At 34.7% G+C, this 27,131-nt stretch overlaps 1 protein-coding gene across 1 annotated transcript in view; it reads left to right on the top strand.

Annotated features, from left to right (window-relative positions):
• Positions 1-27,131, top strand: part of DCAF6 (DDB1 and CUL4 associated factor 6) — a 165,152-nt gene that overhangs the window by 95,679 nt on the left and 42,342 nt on the right. The window contains 3 exon segments of the mRNA XM_047783996.1: positions 593-763; positions 8,833-8,892; positions 22,993-23,110. Coding sequence (XP_047639952.1) covers positions 593-763; positions 8,833-8,892; positions 22,993-23,110 — 349 coding nt within the window.

Genomic DNA, 27,131 nt, shown 5'->3' with positions numbered 1-27,131 from the left:
ACTGCTTCAGATAAAGTTTAAGAAAATATTAAAGATTATGTAAATATTTTTCAGCTTAAAAGAAAAAGTAAATGATAATTCTAACATAAAAAGAAACATTTTAGCTGAAAAATATATCTTTTACTTTTTAAAGGGCTTTCTTAATAAATTCCAAGAATTGTTTCCAAATGCATAACTTTTTCATAATTTTAATTATTTGATTGAAATTAGTAAAGGAGTTTTTTATGTATAGATTAGGTGGGATACCTGATATTTTTTAGTTTTTCTTAGTATTATAAAAAGAAATGAAATTAGGAATGTTCACTTATAAGTGTTTTGCTTATGAAAGATTTTGTTTTCATTCTGTTACTTAAATATTCTTAGAGAACTCTATATGTCTAACTCATCATAGGTAAACAAGCATTTGGGTGTGTGTGTATCATTTATTGTAATTTAATGACCAGTAATTTTTTATGAGTAGCTTTGTGTTTAGTACTCCTCTGTGTGATGTGTGTTTTATTTATATACCCATCTCTCTTTAATGTGTAATCAGATTCTTACTATTTTCTATGTTATTACTATCTGTTCACATTTCTTTTCCTATCTGTGTTAGAATTTCTAAGAGGGCCTGAGATAGCTTTGCTCCGTAAGCGCCTGCAACAACTGAGGCTTAAGAAGGCTGAGCAGCAGAGGCAGCAGGAGCTCGCTGCGCGTACCCAGAAACAGCCTTCCACTTCTCATCAGTCTTCTCATGAGGGCTCTTCACAGGACCCTCAGGCTTCAGGTTATTAATGTCAAGTGTCCTTAAGCAGCTGGTAGAGTTGGTTTTAGCATTGCTGCTGTGTAATAAGAGGCTTCCCTTTTCCCCTTCCAAAGAGAGCTGATGCGCTTGCAGCTTTTCCCTCCCTTTCTTGCATATGGTAAAATTTATCATCACATGGCTAGAAGGACAAACTGGCGGCAGCACTTGCTAGAGAGATGAATATAAAAAAATCATTATTTTATTTGTAATTTTAGATAAGAGCAAATATTTATTAATTACTTTTATGGCAAATGAGCTACTATCTAATAATCTAGTGTATTTAGAGCCGGCATTGATATTTCTCTTGAAATTCCCTATATGCTGAAATGATATCCATGCGTATGACTCCTACTTCTTCTTTTTTTTTTTTGCTTTGAAAGTTAACCACTGTTTCTAGTCTCATATAAACCTAGTAATGCTAGATTTTAGAATTCTAATGTTGTTTGGCCATACTAGCATGCTGAATCAATCATTCCCTTCTGTAATTATTTCAGAAAATTTTTTTTTTTTGTCTTTTTGCTATTTCTTGGGCCGATCCTGTGGCATATGGAGGTTCCCAGGCTAGGGGTCTAATTGGAGCTGTAGCCACCCGCCTACGCCAGAGCCACAGCAACGCAGGATCCGAGCCGTGTCTGCAACCTACACCACAGCTCACGGCAACGCCGGATCGTTAACCCATTGAGCAAGGGCAGGGACCGAACCTGCAACCTCATGGTTCCTAGTCGGATTCGTTAACCACTGCACCACGACGGGAACTCCTATTTCAGAAATTTTAATACTTATTTATTCCTCCTACACATCATCAACTTTATGAATATAGGGTAGCAGAAATATTCTAGTCTTATGTTCCTGTTCTTATGCTATAAAACTCTGAAAAGACAGTGATAATCTGTGCCACTCTTTTTTTCATTGAGTATTTTAGTGGCCCAGTATTTTTAATGGCCAAAAAGCTCATGATGCTCAATAAATATTTGTTCAAAGAATTTGTGAAAAATAGCATAAAATAATCTGTCAACTTAATTCTTTCAAGATGGGATAAAATACTATATGTTCTGTACTATAGGTATTATAGTAGGTACTACAAACCTTTGTTTAGGAATTAGATTGTCTCTGGGTTCTCATACTAATAAGATTACACTACTGTGCTAGATTTAGTTTTGCCACCCTAATGAGTTATAACTTAGGGCTTAATTACTTCGTAAACTGATTAAATTACTTGGAATTAACTTGTGTATTAGTAAAACTGGACAGCCTCCACTAAGTGCTTTGATAACAAAAGCGTATTATATAATACCATGGTGAAATACAAATAGATTTAAATAACTGCATTATAGGTGTGATATTTGGAACAAATTGTGGATCTGATTTTTTTTATTTAATATTCTATCAATAGAGGGAATATCAGTTAAGCAAAGATGTCTCTGACTTTTTGTTTTGTTTTTTTTTTTTTTTTTTGTTTTTTGCTTTTTCTAGGGCCACTCGCGTGGCATGTGGAGGTTCCCAGGCTAGGGGTCTAATTGGAGCTGTAGCTGCTGGCCTACGCCAGAACCACAGCAACATGGGATCCGAGCTGTGTCTACCACTTACACCACAGCTCACGGCAACGCCGGGTCCTTAACCCACTGAGCAAGGCCAGGGATTGAACCCATAACCTCATGTTTCTAGTCAGATTCGTTAATCACTGAGCCACAACGGGAACTCTTCTCTGACTTTTTTTTAATGTAAAGAAATCTTTTCTGATACTTATAACTGACATGAGAGTTTGACTTAGCTTACAGAAGTGACATTTAATAAGACATTTTACTATGATTTTGTGCTATGTATTCAGCACTAGCTCAAGGGTTTTAAAAGTAAAAATATTCAACATATAAAACAAAAAGAGGGAAGATAAAATGTCCTTATGTGTATAAATATTTTTAAAATACTGAAATTTAGCAGATAACAACCAAGTATTAAAGTGAATTTGAATGTAAAACAAAACTGTTTACAGTATCAGTAGAGAAATGTACATTGTGGATTTTAAGAAACTGTTGACACTCAGTCTTTATGTCCAGTTCATCAATTTGAATTGAAGCAAGTTCTTTTTAGAATCGGAAAGCTTTAGGGTGATTCTATGGTCTCTGTAAAATAAAATGATGTTTTCCAACATCTGAGCATAATTCTTATTAAATGGTATCTAGTTTGGCAATTAGTCTTTTTGTGGTGATCTTTAAAAAGCCACAGTTGAGTTAAACACTTCTTGGTTTTGAAGTTGAAAAACATGTTATTTTAGTTTTGTTATTAAACAACATATTGGGCCCCTGAGGCTCTCCATGTGGACCAATACTGAGTGGCCTTTAGTGCTGTCACTCAATGTATGTTGCTACCTTCACCTACAAGGTGAAGTACTTCATTTATACCATATGCTTTTATCATAGCCTTCATAAGAGACCCTAGAAAGCCTAATCTGTAACATGCCCTGGGTTCATTTGTTAGTGCTATTTTTATCTTATTCTGTCCTCACATGTCAGAAACACTATCAGGTATTTAAAAACTTTAACAGCAGTTAAATAATGTTTTATTTGTTTACAAAGGACAGCTAATAAAGTCTATGTATTTTGGCCATTTAGTAAATGGACAAGAAAAGATGAGTTGATCTAATGCAAAATTCTTCATTTCAGAACATTCAAATTATAAAAATACAGAATAGTAATTAAATTTATGAAATTCAACAGGGAGATAGGTTTTATTTGAATAACAATTGGCAAAACATTTTGTTATATTTCATGATATATAAAGATAATTTTATTTATGTGTATTATGGACAGTAATTGATCCATTTGCTCATGTTTAGATGCTACTAATAAAATCATCAGTGAGGGTAGCACAAAAATTAACATTCTGGATTATAACTTTTTAACAATATAAGAGGGTACAATTCTCATAACACATTTTCCCGTTGTATCATTATACAGTATCCCCAGCAAGTGATGATACCCTCAGTAAATGATATTTCTATCATCTTCTCACCTCTTTAAGCGTTTTAGGTGTATGTTATTCAAAGGAGACGTTAATGTGATTTGGAAACCAAGAAATGTTAGCAAGTGTAGAATTTCTGAATGATTACATTGCCTGGCAGATATTTTATTCTTTTTTTTCAAAATATAGGACTCAGGAAAATCTTCTGTGAAAGGCTAAGTGTAAAATGAATCTACAATACCTCATTTCTGTAGGAAAATAGGATCAAACCATCAAGTCATTTTGTAGAAATAATATACATTTGAGGGTATCAAATGGGAAGAGGCCAAATTCCAGTATTTCTTGGCAATTAAAAACTGAAACATTATTCCAAGGTACCAAATGCTGTTTAAAATGAGCTGTATAAGATAGATGTTAGGATATATTTAAAGTGTTCCCTCCACCCCATTTTTTCAGCTGTGAAATCAGGATTCCATGAGTAAGTTCTAATATAAAATATATAAAAGTGACACTGTTGTGATTTAATATAGAGTTAAGAAATGACAACCCAACTGTTTGTGCCTCTTGCCACCTCTGCTCCCTGAAGCACGTTTTGAAAACCACTGGTCTAAAAGAATTTTGACACCTATAAATGATAATTATTCATAGCTAACTTTCAAAATTTTTATTTTTCAAACACACTATATATTACCTCAAAATATTTTCACTTTATTTAAAAAGGGCATTTTTTTCCCCCTAGGCTTTTAGGAAATGAATCACAACTTATTTCTAGCCTTAAGAAAAATCACAGAGATGAATTTGCTTTCATCAGATTACTGTCTAGGTTGTTAGACTGGATGAGTTCTTGTCCCTGGCTTTATGCCTCTGAAATTGTCTTTCCCAATTACTGATTTATTTAGAAAGTGTGGCCTGCCATAATTCATAGAGGTGGCGTAAGGTAGCGAATACTGTATGAAGTTTTTATACTTCTATATAGAGTAGTACACATAATAACGAACTATTTTAATTATAGTATCTTTAACTTACTACCTTAAAATGTCCTCATATTATTAAGGCCATGCACTCTGGGTTTTGAATGAGCTGTATGTGTGCTTATCATATGAATGCCGTAAACAGCTGTGGCAAAGGCATTCAGCATATGGCTGATTTTAAACCCAACTCTTTTTTTCCATTTCAGGTCCCCTGAAGTCATGGGTTGCTGGCTCCTGCTCAGAGTGACAACACCCTGTGGAGTCTGCTGGTACTGGCCCAACCACCACAGAGCCCCACTGGAGCATGGAGCCAGCCTAGAGAGGGTGTCAGGTAGGAACTGTTTTTTCACTTTATGGCACGGTTTTGCCAATTGGAAAAGAAAAAGAAGTAATCTTTATACCCCAAAAGGGTATAAAACATTGTGAATATTTTTTGAAAAAGGGCTTTTCAAAACTGAGCCATATTGGAAAAAATCAGCACTTACCCGATCCTGTGAAAGCAGGCTCTATTCAACATCCAGTTCCCCACAGTGTCTAGGATGTGTCACATATAGCACTAATGAAATAGATGCGATTGACTCATGTTTTTAGTCTTTATGACATAAGCAGTTAATAAATCAGATGTGATTTGGGCCTAATTTTGCAGATACTTCTTGACTACTTTGAATGATAGGGTCCTAAGCAAAACAGTGATGAGTCTCTTAGAACTTTAAATATGGGAATATGCTCCATGTTTTTCAGAACAACTTCCTGTCATTATTTTTCATTAAGTACCATGTTTCTGAAAAACAAGCAACTAATTAACAACATTATTTGTTTGACTTTTTCTTCCTATGTGATACCTGAGTAGTTTACATAGATTATCTCACTAAATCTTCACAAGGACAGTGTGTGGTAAATAGTGTAATTATTCCCATTCTATAGATGGAGAAACAGAGACTTAGAGACGTTAAATAACCTGCCCACAGCTATGATATTACTGAGTGGAAAAGCCAGATTTGAACCCAGGGAGTCTGGCTAAAGAGACCTTGCTATTTTTTTCTATAGTTGACAAAGTTTGGATGTCAAGGGGCTAAAGAATTTTCTCAAAACTAAAATACAAAAGTTTTTGGAAATTTACAGTAATTAGCCGTGAGGCACCTTGAGCTTAGTACTGAATGAGCTTTTGCTTAAAGATTATGTATACTTTAAAAATGGTAAAAATTTTATTTATTTTTTTGATAGGCAAGAAATAGATTTATTAGGATAGGATGCTTGTGAGAGATGCAAGCAGGCAGGCAAGGAAGCTCTGCCTAAAAGTAGTAAAAATTGTAAACACTTCCAATAAACTGATTAACCATATTGCATTTGTAATAAATTATCATTGGACCATATAGTCAGACTTTTATTTTGTGATAGTGCTTTCTAGAAGATATTTTACAGAGAGATGGAGTAGAGTTTGCAAACAACTGAAGCAATAAGTCCTGAACCAATGCTTGGGTTTTTTTTAAATATTAGATATTCCATTCATTATTGTGTTAATGTTTGGAAATATTTCTGTAAGTTTGAAATTATATGTATTCTGGTGACTGTCTAGTGATATAAAGACATTTTACTTCAAATGTTTATGTGACAGGAAAATAATCCTTCCAAAAACAGTTACATGGTACCCCAGATTTGAAATAGAATGGAAGCAATGATCAAGAGGGAATACTTCTTATAGATTGGTCTTCAGCATAGGAAGAATGACAGATAATCCCCGGATATACAGAATCTATATGACAGACTGTAAAACCAAAAGGGAAAAACCCTTTTAGTTTAATATTATCTTTCTGTTTATTATTGACCTAAACTTTGTTAATATTTTAAATACTTCAACAGTTTGATAATACAGAATTTTGTGTAGATGACAGCATTCTAGATTCTTTACTAACGTGATTTTTAAGAGACTTACTCTTTCCTAAATTTTATTTAAAAACTATATAAGATGCACTTTATTTCATAAGATTTGTACATTTCACAATATTCATGAAAAAATTAAATATTTGAAGAACAATCACTTGGAGAGTTGATAGTTTTCTGAGGGTTCTTTTTTTTTTTTTCCCCCCTGTCTTGTAGGGCTGTACTCACAGCACAGGGAGGTTCCCAGGCTAGGGGTCTAATTGGAGCTGTAGCCACCGGCCTTCGCCAGAGCCACAGCAACACTGGATCTGAGCCGCGTCTGCAGCCTACACCACAGCTCAGGGCAACACCAGATCCTTAACCCACTGAGCGAGGCCAGGGATCAAACCTGCAACCTAATGGTTCCTAGTCAGATTCGTTAACCACTGTGCCACGATGGGAACTCCTTCTGAGGGTTCTTAATGAGAGTACAATGAAATGTGTAACGGATCCAAAGGGATGAAAAACACTTTGTAAGAGACTTTCTCAGAGTATTTTCCAATATTTATTTCACTGTGACTCACATTTTTATTGTTTTTCTTACTTCAAAGAATATAATTTTGTTTTTCCCTAAAGACCAATTTATCTCTTTTTCTCAAAGAACATACGTAGGAATGTTGTATTTAACTCTGAAATGGATATTTTAGAAGGCTTATAAAAGAACGTAAAGCATGGCTAGATAAGGGAACTGATGAAAATACTACCATTCCTACTTTTTTGTTTAGTACAAAATTGTTGAGCTGAATGTTCTGATGAAGAGGTGATAAGTAAAGATAAGTAAAAGCTATTTATGTAATGATCATGCTTTATCAGAATCTAGTAATACAAAATCTTTGAGCAAACTGGTTATCTCAGAAGGTAGATAAATCAAAATTGATACACTGGTAGCAGCATTCAGACTTTTAAATGTACAAATTGAAGCAATAAAGTGGTATGAAATTTCTTAAGAATCAGGGCTATCTTAAAAAATTCTCAGCTATTGAATTAAGGACACTGTTAACTCAATATATTTGCCTTTGGGGGAATCATGTGTCAACATGAATAGAGAGTGACCAGCCAAAAGTGCAGAGTTTTTGTTTTATTAACAATGATTGCTAAGAATCCGAGCATAGAATATTAGAAACCAGGAATTATTCTTGTATTTAGTGGAGAGCTATGTTTGCTATGCACATTTACCCTTTTCCTGTAGCTCTTTTAAGACACTGGAACCCAAGCCAGGAATGGTAGGCCCCTCCTTCTGTTCTCTAGTGCCCTAGTTACTAGGCCCCTAGGATGACCAGGAAGGAAGGAGAAGCTTAGGCTTAAAAATATTGTGACTTACCCTATGTCATATAGCTAATTATTGTCAAAACCAGTGTTAGAATCAACACTTAGTAACTCTAGTTAGATGCTTTTTCCATTTTATCATGCAGACTTCCTTTATACCAGTGTTTTTCAAACAGTAGAACCCATTTCTTTATAAAACAAAGTCGTTTACATAGAAACTCAGTGAATCAATCGGATAAAAATAAGATGTTCTATTTGAAGCCAAGGTGGAAGGCATGAAGCTGAGACCATGAGCCTTCTCCTTGCCTCTCTTTTCCTTTTCTCACCAGGCACCTAAAGAAACCTTAGTCTTCATAGTACAGTTTTAGTATGCACCATATACCATTGAGTTTTAAACATGATCTGTGTTTCTGTAATGGTAATTACTTCATTGAATATTTCCCTTATAAATCATTTTCTTTGTCTAATGTCTTCACTTGACCTCTTTTTTTTTTAGCTCAGGATAACTTCTAGCACAATGTAGTGAGCATCTCATTTCATGCTTTGACTCCTCCAATCCAAAACAAAAGCCATTTTAAGGAGCTGGAGAGAGGGTTTGAGAAGGACAAAGAATCTTCTTTTTAGTGAAGAAGATACCCTGTTCCTCTTTTATCTACCTCGCACTTTGTGCTTGTGCTAAAAGAATTTGATAAAAGTTGTATGCATGGAAGTAGAAGAATATTTTCTGAACTCATTCTCAAAATTGCTAAATGCTTGCCTGGAATAACATATCTTAAGCACATGGCCCTGCTTACTCACTGCTTGGGAAACACACCACAGTACTTACTTCTATTCCCCACCCTTATACATTTGTTTCTTAAGCTTAGAGATGATCATGACATTGCTGTGCAGTTTTCTGCTGCTTACTTTTAAGTTGAAATCTCATTTTTGTTTCAGATTCTCCTTCTTCTGTGGTTAACAAACAGCTCGGATCCATGTCACTTGACGAGCAACAGGGTGCGTGCAACAGGAGATGCGCTATGCCCATCCATCCATAGTTTTATTGCAATGCATAAACCAAGCTTTCTCTCACTTTTTCATAGCATTTCGTTTTAATTATGATCTAACAGTATTTTGTGGGCTAAATTATCCTAGGTGGTATTATGCAAATAGGGCCTCCTTGGCCTATACAAATTATTTTCAGTGTAAGCCGATTTCTACTTTTGGCTTTTATGCCAACTTTGAAATCTCTTCCTATAACAGTTTTATAATGGATATAAAAACTGATCCATTTAAAAGATTCTAGTTATCATAAAATTGTGTAGAAACTGTGGGTGTAAGGTTAGCATATTATGTAGTGGCTAATTTAGAATGAGTTATTTGAACATGGAAATATTCTGTATTATGACATTGGCTGTAGTAATGATACTTTGATGTCTCACTTATCTGGTAGTTAAACTGACAGCTTTAATTTTATGGAATACAATTATGAATGCAGAGATAAGCTCCAGTGCCCCCAGTGAAAAGGGAAAACTGGAAGTTCTCTTGTGGCTCAGTGGGTTAAGGGTCTGGCACTGTCCCTGCAATGGCTTGGGTCACTGCTGTGGTTCAGGTTTGATCCCTGGCCCGGGAACTTCCATATGCCGTGGTGAAGCCAAAAAAAAAAAAAAAAAAAAAAAAGAAAGGAAAATAAAAAGGAAAGTCCCCTTCCACTTGTACTTTTGAGGTAGAAGAGGTATATAGAGTCAACTTTGAAACTTTGAGCAGAGTCTGATGAGACAGATTTTACAAGTATTTTTCAAAAGTTAAAGAAGAATAACTCAGCACTAAAGCCATAAGCTTTAGTTGCCTGAAAGTTTACATGTGTAGGATGATTCATTAGTCAACAGTATTAAGGAAGTGAAATACTTCTGAAGTACCTATTTAGTGTGAAATAGATCTTAATTTATCTTTTTGGAGAATTTTCAGAAAGTAATTTTGAAACAAGTTAGAAACTCCTTATGTACATCTAATCTTAAATTATTCTTTATAGACCTGAGATGACAAGTTATTTGCTATAGGTTTTCTGTTCTTGAGAACGAATGAATGAATTGGTATATCAATTTGAGAACTAAGACATTATGCATGTTTTATCTTGATACATTCATTGTAAACGTATTAACAGTGAAGAATAATTACCTTAAGGTGTAAAACAAAGTCATAACACCATATTATATCATACTACTGTTTAAAATTGCTCTCTAATCAAATAATCTTTTTTTGGTTAAGGCTATATGAATGTAAATACTACCAGAGAGTTTGTAGCCAGATTCATATTTTATTTAATCTCATAGAATAATTTTCACAAAATTATATTGAATATTATATTTTAAGTTGGTAATTAATTTACATATGATATGGGTTATGACCGAAAGAGATGAATAAAAGATAACTCCCAGATGTTTGGCATGAGTGCCTATATAACGGGATGATGCCATTTACAAGGGCAGACTAGTTCAGAGGCAGAAATCAAAAGGTTCTTTAGGTTTCTGGCCATGTAAAGTATGCCTTTTAGTCATATAAGTAGAGATGTTATATAAAAGGTCAGATACTGAATAGCACATCATAATAATCAGTATAATTTTGTAATAAGTTCTCTGAGCAGAAACATTCTAATGACACTATATCCAGATGAATTTAAATCCTAAGCTTTTAAACATGGCTTTTTGTTCAGCAGGATTATTTTTTAAAATACTGGGGATTTCTGTATTATAAGCTTATATTACCTAAAGATAACTTCTACTGTAAAAGTTAACAGAAACTTCCCATTACTGTCTTTCTCACCTGGTCTAATGAAATAACCTCTTAGCTGGTCTCCTCACATCCACTCAGGCTATAGTCTATTCTCTACCAGCAGCCAGAATGAACTCTTTAAAATGTAAACTAATCATGTCATTCATCTGCCTAAAACTTTTAAATTGTCCCTTTGTCCTTAAAACAATTTAAATCCATACCTCGGCTTGTAGAGCCTATGTGACCCGTCCCCTTCCCGCACGCACTAAGCTCTTGCCAATTAGGCCTTGCAATTCTTCTAACACTCTAAGCTTGTTTCCCTCTTAGATCTCTTGTCTATGCTGTTCCCTCCACCAAAAATGCTTTTCCCTTCAGCAGCTTCTACTCATCAAATCTCACTTAGGTGTTAACTTTGCTAAAATTAATATGACATTCTAATCTGAAGTAGTTCTCTTTCTCTTTGCGAACTATTTTCCTTCATTGCATTTGTCAGAATTTATAATCATACATTTTATTTGATTGTTTAATACCGATCTTTCTCTGTATTCTGTAAATGTTTTTCTTCACTGTAATATATTCAATGCCTAACACCATATCTGTTTTCATTAGTAAATATTTGTTGAATGAGTGAGTAAATTAATTCCTTAAGCAGTGGGATGCTATAGAAATTATTACAGCTTGGGAGAAATACAACCAGATTTATGTCTTAGATCATTTTGGCAGTGCTATATGGATGGTTGGTTGGGAGAGAGTAAAGTTAAACACAGCAACACCGCATCCGAGGCTATTACTTACTGTAGGCCAAGTGAGAGATTATGAGGGATCCAATCTAAGGTGGTAGCAGTGGGAAATGAGAAGAATGGACAGACTTTTTTTTTTTTTTTTTTAATATTTCAGACATAGAATGGATAGGACTTTGAATAGTTTTTAGAAATGAAAGAAGGATATCCAAGTATCTTGATAGGATGGTGGAAATACTATGAACCAAGATAGGGATTTCAGCAGAAACAGCAGGTTATAAGGGGAAAAAGATACATGAGATTTTCTTGATATGTTGAGTTTGAAGTACCTATGGATATCCAAATGGAGAAATAGCATGGACAGATGGATCGCTGTCACCAGAGAAGTCTGAGGTGGAGATAAAAATGAGGAATCGTCAATTTACAGGTAACAGTTGAAACTGAGATTGTTAAGGAAAAGAAGATAAAGAAGGAAAGTCTGCACGAGAAGCAAGAGACAAAAGGATCTGGCTCAGAAGTCAGAAAAGGAATGATCAGAGAAATAGGCAAGGCAGAAAGAATGTCATATCCAAAACCAGGGGAAAAGAAAAGGTCACAGAGGAGCTGGTCAGCAGTGTGTTGTGAAGCAGTGATGTCAAATATGCAAAGGACAGAGAAATGTTTTTTAACCTGGCAGTATGTGAGTTACTGATTGCTTTGGCACTGCAGGTCTGTGGTATATGGAGGCAGAAGCCAGATAACAGTGGTTTGAGAAGAAAGAGTGAAAAAATAAAAGTGGAGGCAATGATATGTAGATCACTCTTTCAATAAGCTCAATTAAGAATGAAAAGACAGAAGAGGAGTTCCCCTGTGCAGGGGAAACAAATCCAACTAGGAACCATGAGGTTGTGGGTTTGATCCCTGGCCATGCTCAGTGGGTTACAGATCCGGCGCTGCCGTGAGCTGTGGTGTAGGTCACAGATTCTGCTTGGGTCTGGTGTTGCTGTGGCTGTGTTACAGGCCAGCAGCTGTAGCTACCATTCAACCCCTAGCCTGGGAACCTCCATATGCCTTGGGTGTGGCCCTAAAAAGACAAAAAGACCGGAAAAAAAAAAAAAAAAAGAATGTAAAGACAGAAGAAAGGCAATGTCTAAGGGGCGGTTGTAATTTCAAACATAGCATGTTTATAGAATAAGACTCTTAGACTCTTTGTGGAAAAGGTTAAAGTTATAGGGGATAACTGATACTAGGGGATAATTGATATCACCAGATATGCTATATTTCAAGTTTTAATCTTTGTCAAGACCCTTACTCTCCATTCTATCCCATAGAATGGAAAAAGTAGTACACTTAATAAGGTTTTTTTTAATATGTCTCTAATGATTATTATTTTAAGCATATTTAAAATTTTTCTTTCATATTTTTAAAGAGACATTAATATGTTTTTAATTGATAATTCAGTTTTACCCTCACCTGGCAGTATTCATCTTCCCAGGTGTCCAAGTGCTTTTAAGTGTTGCATAATTTAATTTCACATAGTAGGTCATAGATTTCTTTCTTTATTTTGAGGGATTACCAGGATAAAAATGTTACTAGCAAAATTTTTTAAGTTGTAATTGACATCTGTCACTGAAAAAATTTTTTTTCAATAATTATATACATTATTAAACTGATTAATTGCAATCAGTGTTTTTGTTTATCTTGAATTTTTGAAAAAGCACATTTAGTCTAAAATGTTCAGTCTAAACTTTAAGATCATAATGGAGCTGCCTTGCTGCCTCAATAGTTTTAATTGTGTTTTATCAAAAAAAAAAAATTTTTTTTTTTGACTTTTTGCCTTTTCCAAGGGCCGCTCCTGCGGCATATGGAGGTTCCTAGGCTAGGGGTCTAATCGGAGCTGTAGTCACCTGCCTACGCCAGAGTCATAGCAACGCGGGATCGGAGCCTCATCTGCGACCCACAGCACAGCTCACGGCAATGCCAGATCCTTAATCCACTGAGCAAGGCCAGGGATCGAACCTGCAACCTCATGGTTCCTAGTCAGATTCATTAACCACTGAGCCACGAAGGGAACTCCTCAAAATATTTTCTAAAGAAATAAGTGATAGAGAAATAAGAATACAGTTAATGAGTATATTTGTTTTTCCTTTTATTTATATCTCTGTTATAACTACTGTACTTTAAGGGAAAATCTTCTCTGACGTATTTCTCTTGCCTACTACTAAAACTAACAAATTTTTCCTGTTAAAAATATTTAGACCAGAAATTCCCCCTTCTTTTATTAACAATAACAATAGAAAGCTATTACATTAACATTTAACTTTTGAGAGGGTATAAGAACATAATTTTACCTGAGTTTAAATTTTGGCCATGATTAAAGCAAGTTGCTTTGTATTCTTTTTTTTTTTTTTTTTTTTTTGGTCCTTTTTGTTTTTTCTGGGGCCAAACCTGCAGCATGTGGAGGTTCCCAGGCTAGGGGTCTAATCGGAGCTGTAGCCACCGGCCTATGCCAGGGCCACAGCAACGCGGGATCCAAGCCACATCTGTGACCTACACCACAGCTCACGGCAATGCCAGATTCTCAACCCACTGAGCAAGGCCAGGGATTGAACCTGCAACCTCGTGGTTCCTAGTCAGATTCGTTAACCACTGAGCCACGAAGGGAACTCGTAGTTGCTTTGTATTCTTTATACTGATCATTAAATGGAAGTTGATAATGCTATTAAATTTGAAATGTACACCTATAGGCAGTTGTACATCTGTCAGACACTCGTTTTCTATTCTAGATTTAAAGAAATAAAAATGCTAATTTGTAGGCCTTAGAAATGTAAATGCTAGTTATCTATTATGTATGATTTTATATAAGCAGACTTCTTTTGACATGAATAAAATATTTACTTACAGAAAGGGACTTGTGGATGGTCAAAAACCAGTGAAATAGACTTTACTAATTCTGCTAGGGTAGATTGGGAATGGGGAAATTTGATCTGTCATATATTACATAAATATTCCCTTAAGATTATACACTGTCACCAACTTGAAATTTTGTTTTAGTGGTATCATTTGACAGTATTACATCAGGCAGTATTTTAAATTGCCATTAAATGTACTTTGACAACTCTAATTTTTATTAAATATCTAATTATTGAAATTTGCTCTATTGATGCAAAATATAAGTTCAGTATCCATCACAATGGAATATATCTGTAAATACAGTATTTTAAATTGTAGGGAAAAAAGCTTCATTCTAGATTTTTTGTATTCCTTAGAACTAGTTATTACTTCATTGTTTAGAATGAAGTAGCTAGTCCTCTTTTATCCAACTATTAAGTTTAGAATCTTGCAATTAGTGATATATTTGATCTTTGGAAATTAAACACTATAGTTTTTATTGAACATGCTCACTTGTTTCACTCTCCTGCTAACCAAATCAATATCTATATATCTAGTTAAATTGTTTTCTAACTCAGAATTGTCTATAATAAAAATAACTGAGGAGTTCCTGTTGTGGTGCAGCCGAAACGAATCTGACTAGGAACCATGAGTTTGTGGGTTCAGTCACTGGCCTCGCTCAGTGGTTTAGGATCTGGCGTTGTCATGAGCTGTGGTGTAGGTCGCAGATGTGGCTCGGATCTGGTGTTGCTGTGGTTGTGGTGTATGCCGGCAGCCATAGCTCCTATTCAACCCCTAGCCTGGAAATCTCCATATGCTGAGAGAGTGGCCCTAAAAAAAACCCAAAAGCCAAAAAAAACCTGAAATTTACTGATATTTAGTATGTGGCTGGCATTGTGTTAAGGATTTTACATATATTATCTTTGCAATTTAGTGAGGTGAATACTAATATGGTCCTCATTTTACTGATGAAGGAACAGGACTCCAAGAAACATCTGAATACTTAACCTGTGGTTAAGTGGTGGAGCCATATTTGTATGTCTGTTTCATTAATTCACTTTATATTTAGATGCCTGTTACTTTTAGGCAAATACTGGGCCCAGCACCAGGATGCACAAATGAATAAAGCCAATCCTCCCTGTGCTTAAAAGATAGAGTCGATTAATAGTAACAACAGCAACAACAATAATAGAGTTGATTAACCATAATAACAACTTGGACACTTAACACTGCGTTTTCTTTGTGCCAAACATTACTTTGAACAATTTTTAAATGTTAATTTACTTAATCCTCATTACAATCTTATGCAGCAGGTAGCATTATTATCCCCTTTTTTCAGATGAGAAAGCTGAGGTAAAGAGAGGTTAAGAAAGTTGTCTAAGGTCACGCACTATGCATCTGTGTTAGAAATATGATTCATACCCAAGCAGACTGGTTCCAGTGTCTGCGGTCATAACTACTGTGCTTTGCCTCATCTAACACTAAAGACAGATGATGAAAAGAATTAATATGTGCCATGAGTATTACAAAACAGGAAATAAGGTTCACAGGGAACGTGTAAGAGTGAGGTCTTATCTCTTCTGGTAAGGGGCCAAATAAGGCATTCCTCAGGATGAGACATTTTAGCTGCAATCTGAAAGATGAGTATGGGTAAGTTAGGTCAACAGAGAAGGAAGTAAAGGGGATCGTAAATAGCATGTGCAGAGGCTCTGAGATAATCACATTAGAATGACCAGAAGAATCCCAGCATGGCTAGAGTGTGCTTTGGCTTCGAGAGATGGGTAGAGTCCAGATTGAGAAGGACCTTTTAGACTTTTAGAGGTTTTATATTTCTTTTAAGAACAGTAGGAAGCTGGAGTTCCCATCATGGTTCAGCGGTAACAAACCTGCCTAGTATCCATGAGAACTTTAGTTCAATCCCTGGCCTTGCTCAGTGGGTTAAGGAATGGGCATTGCCATGAGCTATGGTGTAGGTTGAAGACGCAGCTCGGATACCACATTGCTGTGGCTGTTATGTAGGCCAGCAGCTACAGCTCCGATTTGACCCCTAGCCTGGGAACTTAATATGCCTTGGGTGTGGCCCTAAGGAAAAAAAAAAAAAAAAAAGGAACAGTAGATAGCTAATGAAGGATTTAAAAATACAGAATAGGGCCTGATCCGAATAGAGTATAAAGGATTGATTAGAAATTAAATCACTTATGAGGTTCTCCTGATAATTAGGATTTTGACCTGATGATGGAATTAAGGTAGAGATGTGAAGAAACTCGAGAAATACTTAGAATGTAGAATATACAGAATTTGATGAATGAGACAAACAATTGAGGTGGAGTCCAGAGAATAAATTGAAGTGACAACTCCAAAATTTCTATATGGGGATGATTTGGCAGTGGCAGGTCCAGGCTGTTTTTAAGTCTGTTTTTATATTGTAAATGCAGGATTTTGACTTAGATTATATGTTTATCTGTATTGATTTGGGGGAGGCAATGAAAGAGATTAGCAGGTGACATTTCTAGTGCAGCAAGAGTAACTCCAAAGTTTTGACTGAGTACAATTACATGAATGGATACTTCCTGAAATAGATAGCCCTAGAAAAGGAAGAAGAGGAGTTCCCTTAGTGGCTCAGTGGTTAACAAATCTGACTAGGAACCATGAGGTTGTGGGTTCAATCCCTAGCGTTGCCATGAGCTGTGGTGTAGGTCACAGACTCGGCTTGGATCCCGTGCGTTGCCGTGGCTGTGGCGTAGGCCAGTGGCTGCAGATCCAATTTAGACCCCTAGCCTAGCCTGGGAATCTCCATATGCCGCGAGTGGGGCCCTAGAAAAGACAAAGAGACCAAAAAACAAACAAACAAACAAAAAAACAAAGGAAGAAGATGTGGGAGAGGATGTGTATGTAGAAGGAGGTGGAGATCGGAAGCTTGGTTTTGAATATGTTGAATTTCAATTACCTGTGGAAAAGTCTGTTGGATATTTGATTGTATGTCATGCAACTTGGCAAAGATGTCAGAGCTAGAAAAGTTAATTGGAGAACTTTCTGCATGTAAATGATAATTGAAGCCATGAAAATAGGTGAAATCAACTAGGATTAGTGTAAAAAGTGAGACCTCTAAAACGTCTCCAAAAAAATCAGAAAAAAAAAAGAAAAAAAAAAAACCTCCAGAATTAAAGATTTTACTAGAGGAGAACTGTTACAGAAGTAACAACTACAGAGAGAAATAATAGGGAAAATAGAGTGGTATGACATCATGAGATAAAAGAAAATTTCAAATATAAGAGAGTTGTCTGCTGGGTTCTAAAAATTCTCCACTAAATTAATCATTAGGAAGGTTATCAATCTCATTAGTGAGAGCAGTTTCACTGGATTGAAAGGCAGAGGCCTATAAAAGTGGAAATTTTGCCTTGGTCTAGAATTTATACTTGAGAAATTCACCTTTCCTTCTGTGTATGCTAGGCAAGTTGGGGTGCAAAATTTGGAGAGATAGTTGAGCTTTATCATTGATATGTCAACATTTTTTCAGAGGATTTTGTCATGTGTTTTGCTTCCTTTTAGATTTGATTTTGATTTTAAACATTTGGCATAATGGAAGGAAAATGTTGACAAGTTAATTGTGTAATAGAAAATTTCTGAGGCAAAAAATATATTATTTCCATATGATCTCAGTTTATCTAAGCTACTACAGGTGATTAATGGTTGATTGTACAGTTATAATAGTGAGCGGACAAGAGAGAAGATATTGGGCCTAGTGGCTCTAAACAAATTATTATGGCCATGTTCTACTTAATTGTCTTCATTTTGATTACTTTGTTTAAATTTACATATAGGATAGGTCTTCAGGGACATCCTAGCTAAAAGTCCAAAAGCTTATATAAATATTTAGATGATACACAAACCTAGTTATCACGATAGCATATTTTGGACTATATTGAGCATGTTTTTTAAGAACCACAAGTGGTTATAATGTCATAATTGAAATGCACAGATTAAATAATGTTCAAACAAGTTGCCTTCAGATTATATTCCATCCCATTCTGTGATTTTTTTTTCTGAGGGTTCTTTCTGGAAAGACTATTTAAGTGTGCTTTCCACAATCTCATGTTATTGACTCTTGACTTCCAAATCTGAAAAACAAAAGTCTTTTACAATATATTGACTTGATTTTTATGTGATTATGTCTGTGCTTCTGAAGCATGTTTTACTTTTTATAATGATTTTTGTTTTTCTATTATAATTGATTTACAGTGTTCTATCAATTTTTTACTGTACAGCAAATTGACCCAGTCACACACAGATATATACACTCTTTTTCTCACATTAGCCTCCATCATGAAGCATGTGTTTTAAATAGGTGATAGTTTGTCTAGATCGAGGCCACTCTAAGCTACTAGCATCATTAGTTATTCTTAATAGTTAAATTACAAAGCAATATGAATGCATTTTTAAAAACTAGCAGTGTCAAACAAGTTAAAAGTGATCCCCCCCCCCCCCCCCCCCCCGCTACACTGCATTGGGCTGAGTGCATGACAGTTAATTTTAGACCCCTGCAGTGTTTTTGAGAGGGAGAAGAAGCAGTTCGATCTGTCCTGAAAAGATAGAGCATAGTTTCCAATACTCTGGTACCAAAGTAACGGTTTGCTACCAGAGCTACCAGAACGTCGCTCAGTTATATTAAAGTTGCTGATATGACTTATGCATCATTTCTGAGAAATAACAATACCAACAATTGATATTTCTTAATTAAAAGTCATTCAAGCCATCTTATTTTCTACTTTAGATTCAAGTTATTTCCAAGATAGTGTATTAAGTAGGATCTTTATATAGAAAGAGACTTAGGTAACTAGAGATAAAGAATCTATCATCAGTTTCCTCATATATAAAATAGAGATAGTAATATGGTTTTACAAAGGATACTTAATATATCCTAGGACATAGCAATGCTTAATAAATTTTAGTTACTATCATGATGGTGCTTTCTATATAAAGTCAATGATTGGGTTTTCTAAAATCTCAGTGCTCTTAAACTCTCTACTTGTTAAGCAATATATTTCAGTGATATATTTTTGTGCATTATGAGGTAAGGCTTTGAATAATATAGTTTTTAGAATGTGTTTGCTGATCCAGCTTTTAACACATAGAACAAGTTAGGGAAAATTAAAATGGTTACAAGTATTTTTTCAAATAAAGTAAAAATAAAACAAATATGTTTAAAATTTTCCTTCCTTCCTTTCTTCCTTTGTCTTTTTAAGGCTACACCTGTGGCATGTGGAAGAGGTTCTCAGGCTAGGGGTCGAATTGGAGCTGTAGCTGCCAGCTTATGCCAGGGCCACAACACCACCAGATCTGAGCTGCATCTACCACCTATACCACAGCTCATGACAAGGACACCGGATCCTTAACCCACTGAGTGAGGCTGGGGATCGAACCTGCAACTTCATGGTTCCTAGTCAGACTCGTTTCCACTGTGCCATGACCGGAACACCCTCTTTCTTCCTTTCTTTCTCTCTTTCTTTCTCTTTCTTTCTTTCTTTCTTTCTTTCTTTCTTTCTTTCTTTCTTTCTTTCTTTCTTCCTTCCTTCCTTCCTTCCTTCCTTCCTTCCTTCCTTCTTCTTTCTTTTCGTTCGTTCGTTCTTTCTTTCTTTCTCTCTCTCTCTCTCTCTCTCTCTCTCCCTCCCTCCCTCTCTCTCTCTCTCTTTCCCTCTTTCCTCTCTCTCTTTCCTCTCTCTCTCTCTCTCTGTCTTTCTTCCCTCCCTTCCTCTCTCCTTTCCTTTCCTTTCTTTTTTTTTTCTTTCCTTTTTTGGGCTGTTCTGAAGCATATAGAGTTTCCCGGCCAGGAATCAGATCCAAGCCACAGTTGCAATCTATGCCACAGCCATGGCAACACCAGATAGATCCTTAGCCTGTTTTGTCAGGCCAGGGATTGAAACTATCCCAGGGCTCCAGAGATGCCACTGATCCCATTGCACCACAGAGGGAACTCTGTAATTTTTTAGTTCTTTAAAGTAGATTTTTGTAGACCTTTTTAGCTAAAAATAAGCATTTATCGGACTCAGTTTGTTAATTAATTTGCCAGTAAGCCAAGGATCTACATTTCTGAGACAGTTCAGTTTGACAGGTAGTATATGATCAAGAAGAAGAGTATTAAGCTAGGAAGAGTAGAATTGAACAAGACTAGGAAATGAATTGTAAACCTCACATTTAATAAAAAAAAAAATCTCCCATTAATACCTCAAGAAACCAGGTTCTACACAGTATTGTGTTTCTGCCAGAGACATTATTTATGTGCAGTCTGCAAGGAAATAGATGGACTTGGGGGCCTGAAGTTTTTGTAGCTAACAGAAATATAGTGATGGGCCAATTCTACTCGAGGCCAGTGACTTCATTGACAACTTAAATGAACAAATTCTATCAACTATAGTTAATTTATAAATTAAATGAATGCTGCTGTGTTTTACATGCTTTACAACATGTAGATTATATTAAAGAGAGGTTAAATAATAATTTGGTGGTAGATTACCTAGGAAGAAGGTTTTAATTAACATTGATCCTCTCAGGAAGCTTCTTGCTTTTGGAGTTTGGGAATGCCCTTGGAGGTTGGTAGATGTTTTCTACTCCATTCTGATCTCTTAGATCTTTGTCTACTCAAAGCCCTTTGTCTATTATATTCCTATAGTCATAGCATGCAGATATCTATAGCTTTCTCCAAGATACAACATTTAAATGGCTTCTTAAAACTTAAACTCCTGACCAAGGTAGATCTAAGAAATTCAGTCCTCCAATTCTCTCAGGCCTGCTTTTGTTTTTTATTCCTTCTTTACTTTAAAAGAAAATAAGTAGCAAGGCACTTTATAAAATGTTGTGAGAAATAATGAAAGAAGTAGTCCCAGTGTTACCTCTTAGTTTCTTTGGTCATCGAATATTTCAGCTGTTTGTCTCCACCAACTGCAGATTCCTAAGGATGACTATGATTTTGGCAGCAGTGGGACAGAAGTTTCAGCAACATAACTAAAAAATAAGGGAAAACTATATGTGAACAAATGAGTAATAGCAAAGTTTTCAAAGACTGGCAAGGGTAGGATAGATATTTTAAAAGTCCCATTCTTGATAATTTTATGTAAGCTAAAGATCTATTAATTCATTTATTTTATCAGAATCCCATTTGGTAAAATATGTCCTCTGAAACATTGATTATAATACTGAATCTTTGAAAATTGTAATGGATTGTTAATTTTTTTTTCCAGCGGCTGTTTATATCAAGAACATAGACATAACAACAGTAATACAGAAACAAAGTGACTTTACCATTTAATAGGGCAGCTTTATAATTGATACCCACTTTTTTTCCCCTCAAATTAATCTTATAGGAGATTTCTCATGAGTTAGAAGTAAAGACATAAGAATTGGTGCTCCTGAGTTTTATCAGCTTGGCCTCTCATCTCTCGGAGAGAATCTTTTTTCCTTTCTGCTATAGTTCTGTATTTTTAAGTCTTATTAATTCTCCTCTCACAGGATAAAAGCTGGAGCAGAGATTCTATCAGATTCTCTTTTAATAAGTGCTCCAGTGTCTTCAAGAGGAATGCAGAAAGAATTAAATCCTTCATTGCAATATAAAGTAAATCTAATAACCAAAAATCCTGAGTAATTTTGATTTTATTAAGTTATTACTGCTTTTGTTGTTACTGTTTTCTAGACAGAAATCTTATTTTTAGTAGTAGTATATCAAGTCCTTGAACTTGTATCCAGAAAGCAATTATGTCACAGAAGTTTTCTTTCTGTAAGCAACTGGCAGAAATGTTACATGTTTGATTATTAAGCAGTTTTTATTCCCTATACATTTTAATGTTCCCCTAAGCTGTTACTCATCATAAAAAGGAAAACCTTTAAAGTCCTGTTAAATTTTATCTTTGGATATCCATGTTCTCATTTTGTGGGGGAAGGGAGAGGTGACTTTAAAGTATTCTGTATCAATTTCTGTAGAGTTTCTTGGTTTTATTTGCCATTTGGCAAAGATTTTGTATGTTGAGATGGATATATATTGTGGACATCATTTGTGGACTCTTAAGGTGGTATTGCCATTTCCATAATTTAGAAAACAGATTTTTTTGCAAGGTGAGTCAGGGGGAGAAGATGGACTATACCAAAACATGTGATCTTAATAACAAAAAGAGTTTTAGAAAATAACACAGCATAATAAATTTTCTTCTCTGCCGCCTTCCCAATAGAGTACAGGCTGTAGTCCCTCCCTAGATTATAGTCTATGAATTCAAAAGAACAGAAAGAATATGATAGCATTTCATTGCAGCAGAGTTTTTACCAAATGGCTTCTTTTGGAGCCCTTATTTCTTCTCAGTGTTTCCGAAGGTGCCAGTGTTAGTCATTCTTGATACTCTAGCAACTGAAAAATAAAATCCTGAGCATTCCATTAAATAAAAGTACCAGTTTATAAAGTATGTCATTGCATGTTAATATTCTTTGATTCCCTAACATGGTTCTCAAATGTGTGTGATTTCCATCTAAATCAAAGGGAGTCATGTACACAAAACCAGAATTTGATGCAGTGCCACTTTGCAATATGGAGTGTTTCTATAACACTTGCTTTGGAATTTTAAGTGAGAACCATAGCAGATGTGACAAAGAATTATGACAAGGACAACCTAATTTAAGTTTTAAAATTTTAGGAAATGTCATCTTTTTATTGGTTTCAGAGACTTTTTTCAAATGTTTTAAACACAATTTTCAGATAACAATAATGAAAAGCTGAGCCCCAAACCAGGGACAGGTGAACCAGTTTTAAGTTTGCACTACAGCACAGAAGGAACAACTACAAGCACAATAAAACTGAACTTTACAGATGAATGGTAAGTTAATATTTTTGTAAAGATGTTCTTAGCCATTTTGTAGGATTGTATTAGATATTACTGTTAGCACTTCATCATCTTTATCTTTTGTTTTGCAATGACGCATTGATTCTCAAACTTTAGTGTGCTTCAGGATCACTTGGGGAGCTTGTTAAAACACAGATTACTAGACCCCACTGTCAGAGTTGAGGTGGGGTCTGAGACTTTGCATTTCTAGAAACTTCCCAGGTGATACTGATATTGCTGGTCCTGTGATATTTCTTCTGATAGAAAATACAAAAGATAAAAATAATCACCTATAGACTATTAGTGCAAAAATTAATAAAGCTAACATTTTGCAGCTTTTTGCAGTCTTGGTCCTATGTGTACAGTGTGTGTATGTGTATATATACGTAATATTTTTGGTTTGAGTTTTAAAATATGATTTTAATCATACCAAATATATTCAATTCTCCCCTGCATTTATTTGAGTTAACTTTATAATAAATGTTCCCACATTACTCCTTAGTTTTCATAGATATTATTTTACCAGCTGTATAAAAGATTCCATCAAGTGAATATACCATAGTTTTTTACTTAACCACTTCCCTTTAATTAGGCAGTGAATTTATTTATTTATTCTTACCAAATAAGACTACGGTGAATATCTTTGTTTACAAGCTTTTTCTTACATTTAAGATTATTGATTTGGGGAGTTCCATCATGGCTCAGGGTTAATGAACCTGACTAGTATCTCTGAGGATGCAGGTTCGATCTCTGGCCTTGCTCAATGGGTTAAGGATCTGGCATTGTTGTGAGCTGTGGTGTAGGTCACAGATGTGGCTCAGATCCTATGTAGCTGTGGCTGTGGTGTAGGCCGGCAGCTGCAACTCTGATTCAACCCCTAGCCTGGGAACTTCCATACGCCGCAGGTGCGGCCCTTAAAAAAATAAAATAAAATAAGATTATTGATTTTGGATATCTTTCCAGAAATAAACTATATTTAGGTCAAAAGATACTATAAAATTAACTTTCAAAAAGATCATCTGTCATTACATTTCTCTTAACAGCATATTAAGGTATACATTTTTCTGTCTCCAGGCCAGTGTTTAATATACTGACTTTTTAAAAAATTATTTTTATTTGATTACTAGTGTGCTTAAACCTTATATTTATTTAATGGTTGAATAGATTTAATGACACTTATGATTATGTTTATTGCTCACTAATCTAGGCAAATCTTACATTAAAAAGTATAGTTATGTGAGCTTCTTAAATTCTTTGCAAAATTCTTTAAATTTTGTATTTGTTACTGTTATTATACTAATATATAGATAATATAATCCATCTTAATATATAATTAATTATATACTAATGTGTGATTAATATATGGTGATTATATTAATCACTTAAGTAATATATTAATTTTTCTGTATAATTAATATATTAACATACCTAATTGTATATTATTATATATTATATGTTAGTATAATATATAATATGTCATATATAAATAATATATGATACAGTTATATATTGTTTATTAATATATAATTAATTATATGTTGATATATGGTATTTATTCCAATTCACTGGTTTTCATTTGTGTTTCTGTGTGTTTTTTATATTAAAATCTTTGATTAAAGAGGATTTTCAAATATTATTGAATACATTGTATGTTCCAAAGACTGTCCAAGACACTGAGAATATATCAGTGAAAAAAAAAGTAGACAATCCCTGCCCCATCTGAGCTTTCATTCTAGGTGGGGGAGACAGACAGTAAACATAATAAATAAGTAAATTGTGTAGTATGTTAGCTGGTATTCAGTGCTATGGAGGAAAATAGAGTGGATGATTGGGAAGCCTAGGGAAGTGTTAGGCATTGTTGAGAAGATGACATTTGAACAATTTGAAGGGTAAGAAGTGAAGTCCACATATATTTTGGGGAAGAGCATTCTAGGCAGAAAGCCAGTACAAAGACTCTGAAGTAGAAGCAGTCTTAATATATTCAAGCATCTTAAAAAAAAACCCCACAAAACTGGAGTTCAGTGACCAAAGAAGAGAGTTGTAGCAGATAAGATCAACCAGGTAAGTGAGGAGGATCTTTAAAATGATAAAGCATATCTCTAATTGCTGTGTAGAGAATAGGCCTTAGGTAGAAGCCAGGAAACCAGTTAAAAGGCGTTGGCAGTAAGCAACTTGAGAGGTAGTGTTGTCTTGGACCAGAATGGGAGCAGTGGAGACAGTAGAAGAGATTGGATTCTGGATATATGTATTTGAAGGTACAGTTATTAGAATTTCTTTATTTACTCTAGTAATTGACCTCATCTTCTAAAAATCATGACATCTATGGCCATTTTTCTTAATACATAATTTAAGATCAGAGAAGATTGCCATTATTATTATCTTTTCTATTCTCATGTTTCCGCACAGAGGGGCTGATTTCTTATAAAGAATCTCATCTGAGCATTTTTTTGACCAAAATCTTTAGTCCCACTCTTCTTTTGAATGCCACTTTTCTTTCTTTAAAAATTGACCATGAATTACATTCTCTTTTCACTAGTTTATTTCTTTATCAGAAAAGTAATTAGCTTTTTTTTCTGATTGCAAAAGTATTCTGTATTTTTGTTAAAAATATTCAAAAAGGTATGCAGTCTTCTGTCATCTATGCTAGTATGGTGTCTTTTTTTTTTAATTTCTCTGATGATAGATAAGGCAATAGAACACCCTGACCAAGAGTTTGGACTCTGAACTTGACCAGCTGTTAAACCTTTCTAAATCTCAGTTTTCTCATCTGAAAATGGGCATATTTAATAGAAGCTACTTCAAAGATTTGTTGGGAAGATGAGAACATGCAGGAAAAGTACATGCACTTAGCACATTGACTGGTACATGATAGGCTTTAATTAATTGTTAGCTACAACTGTAATTTTTTGTAAATTGCCTTTCAAATCCTTTACCCAGTTTTTTACTGTGGTGTTTATCTTTTTCTTATTGATTTGTAAGAGTTATTTATTATAGAATTGAGTGAGAGAAAAAAAATAGAATTGAGTGAGATAATACCATTTGTCTTTCATTTGCTCCAGATATTTTTCTCAGTTTTGTTGTCTTTCACTTTACTTACAGTAGTTTTACTTTATGATTTCAGCCTGTGAGCTCATGCTCCTTGTCCTTCCCAGGATTAGGGGAAGATTTCTTCTTATTTTCCACTTACGGTTCTGTGATTTTTATATCAAAAATACATGTTTGATCCTTTTACAGTTTATTTTACCATGAGGTATGATGTAGAGCTTATAGTTTATTTTTCCACATGGCTTTTCCTTTGTCCCAGTACTATTTATCAAACAATGTAGTTATTTATCTGTGATTTGAAATGCCATGTTAACACATGCTTAATGTATTTACTTGATTACTTTGTCTTTGCCACTAATGACTCTCTGTTCCTACATCAGTGCCCTAATGTTTTAATTACCATAACTATTATACATTGCACATTTCATTTAAACCTGTGTTATAGCTTTCTCAGTGGAAAAAAAGATTTATTTATCACATTGGCTTCTCTTTACCAAAATTGCTATACATTATTTCTGGTTAAAAAGAAACACATGTTCATTGCAAAAATATATATATATATCAGAATCTAGAGAAAAATATGAAAAAATTCACTTGCAGTAGTCCTACTGAGATGACACTTAATGTTGGTGAATGTGCTTTCTGACATTTTTCTCTGCATATATACCCATGTAGATATACAGTCTTTTAAAAAGCATATTAGATATGTTTGCCCTTTTAAAAAAAAGTCAAATTGACTTCTGCAATTAGCATAAAAGAGTTTTTATAAAAGTTGGGCAAAAACTCCATGATAATTTGAGTTGTTTATTGAGTCACTGCTCTTTGTCTATAATTAATGTTTTTTAAGTTACTGTAACTGTTCAGTTTCTTTTTCTTGTTCACATCTACTAAATTTAAGAAATTGTTGGATTTCTGTGAATTTAATTTTAACCTTAGTCAGATTGTTATACATTTTCCTCTATTTTCTTTC

This window comes from Phacochoerus africanus, chromosome 6, assembly GCF_016906955.1.
Source record: "Phacochoerus africanus isolate WHEZ1 chromosome 6, ROS_Pafr_v1, whole genome shotgun sequence".
Lineage (NCBI taxonomy): Eukaryota > Metazoa > Chordata > Mammalia > Artiodactyla > Suidae > Phacochoerus > Phacochoerus africanus.
This window is presented reverse-complemented; position numbering and strand designations above follow the sequence as displayed.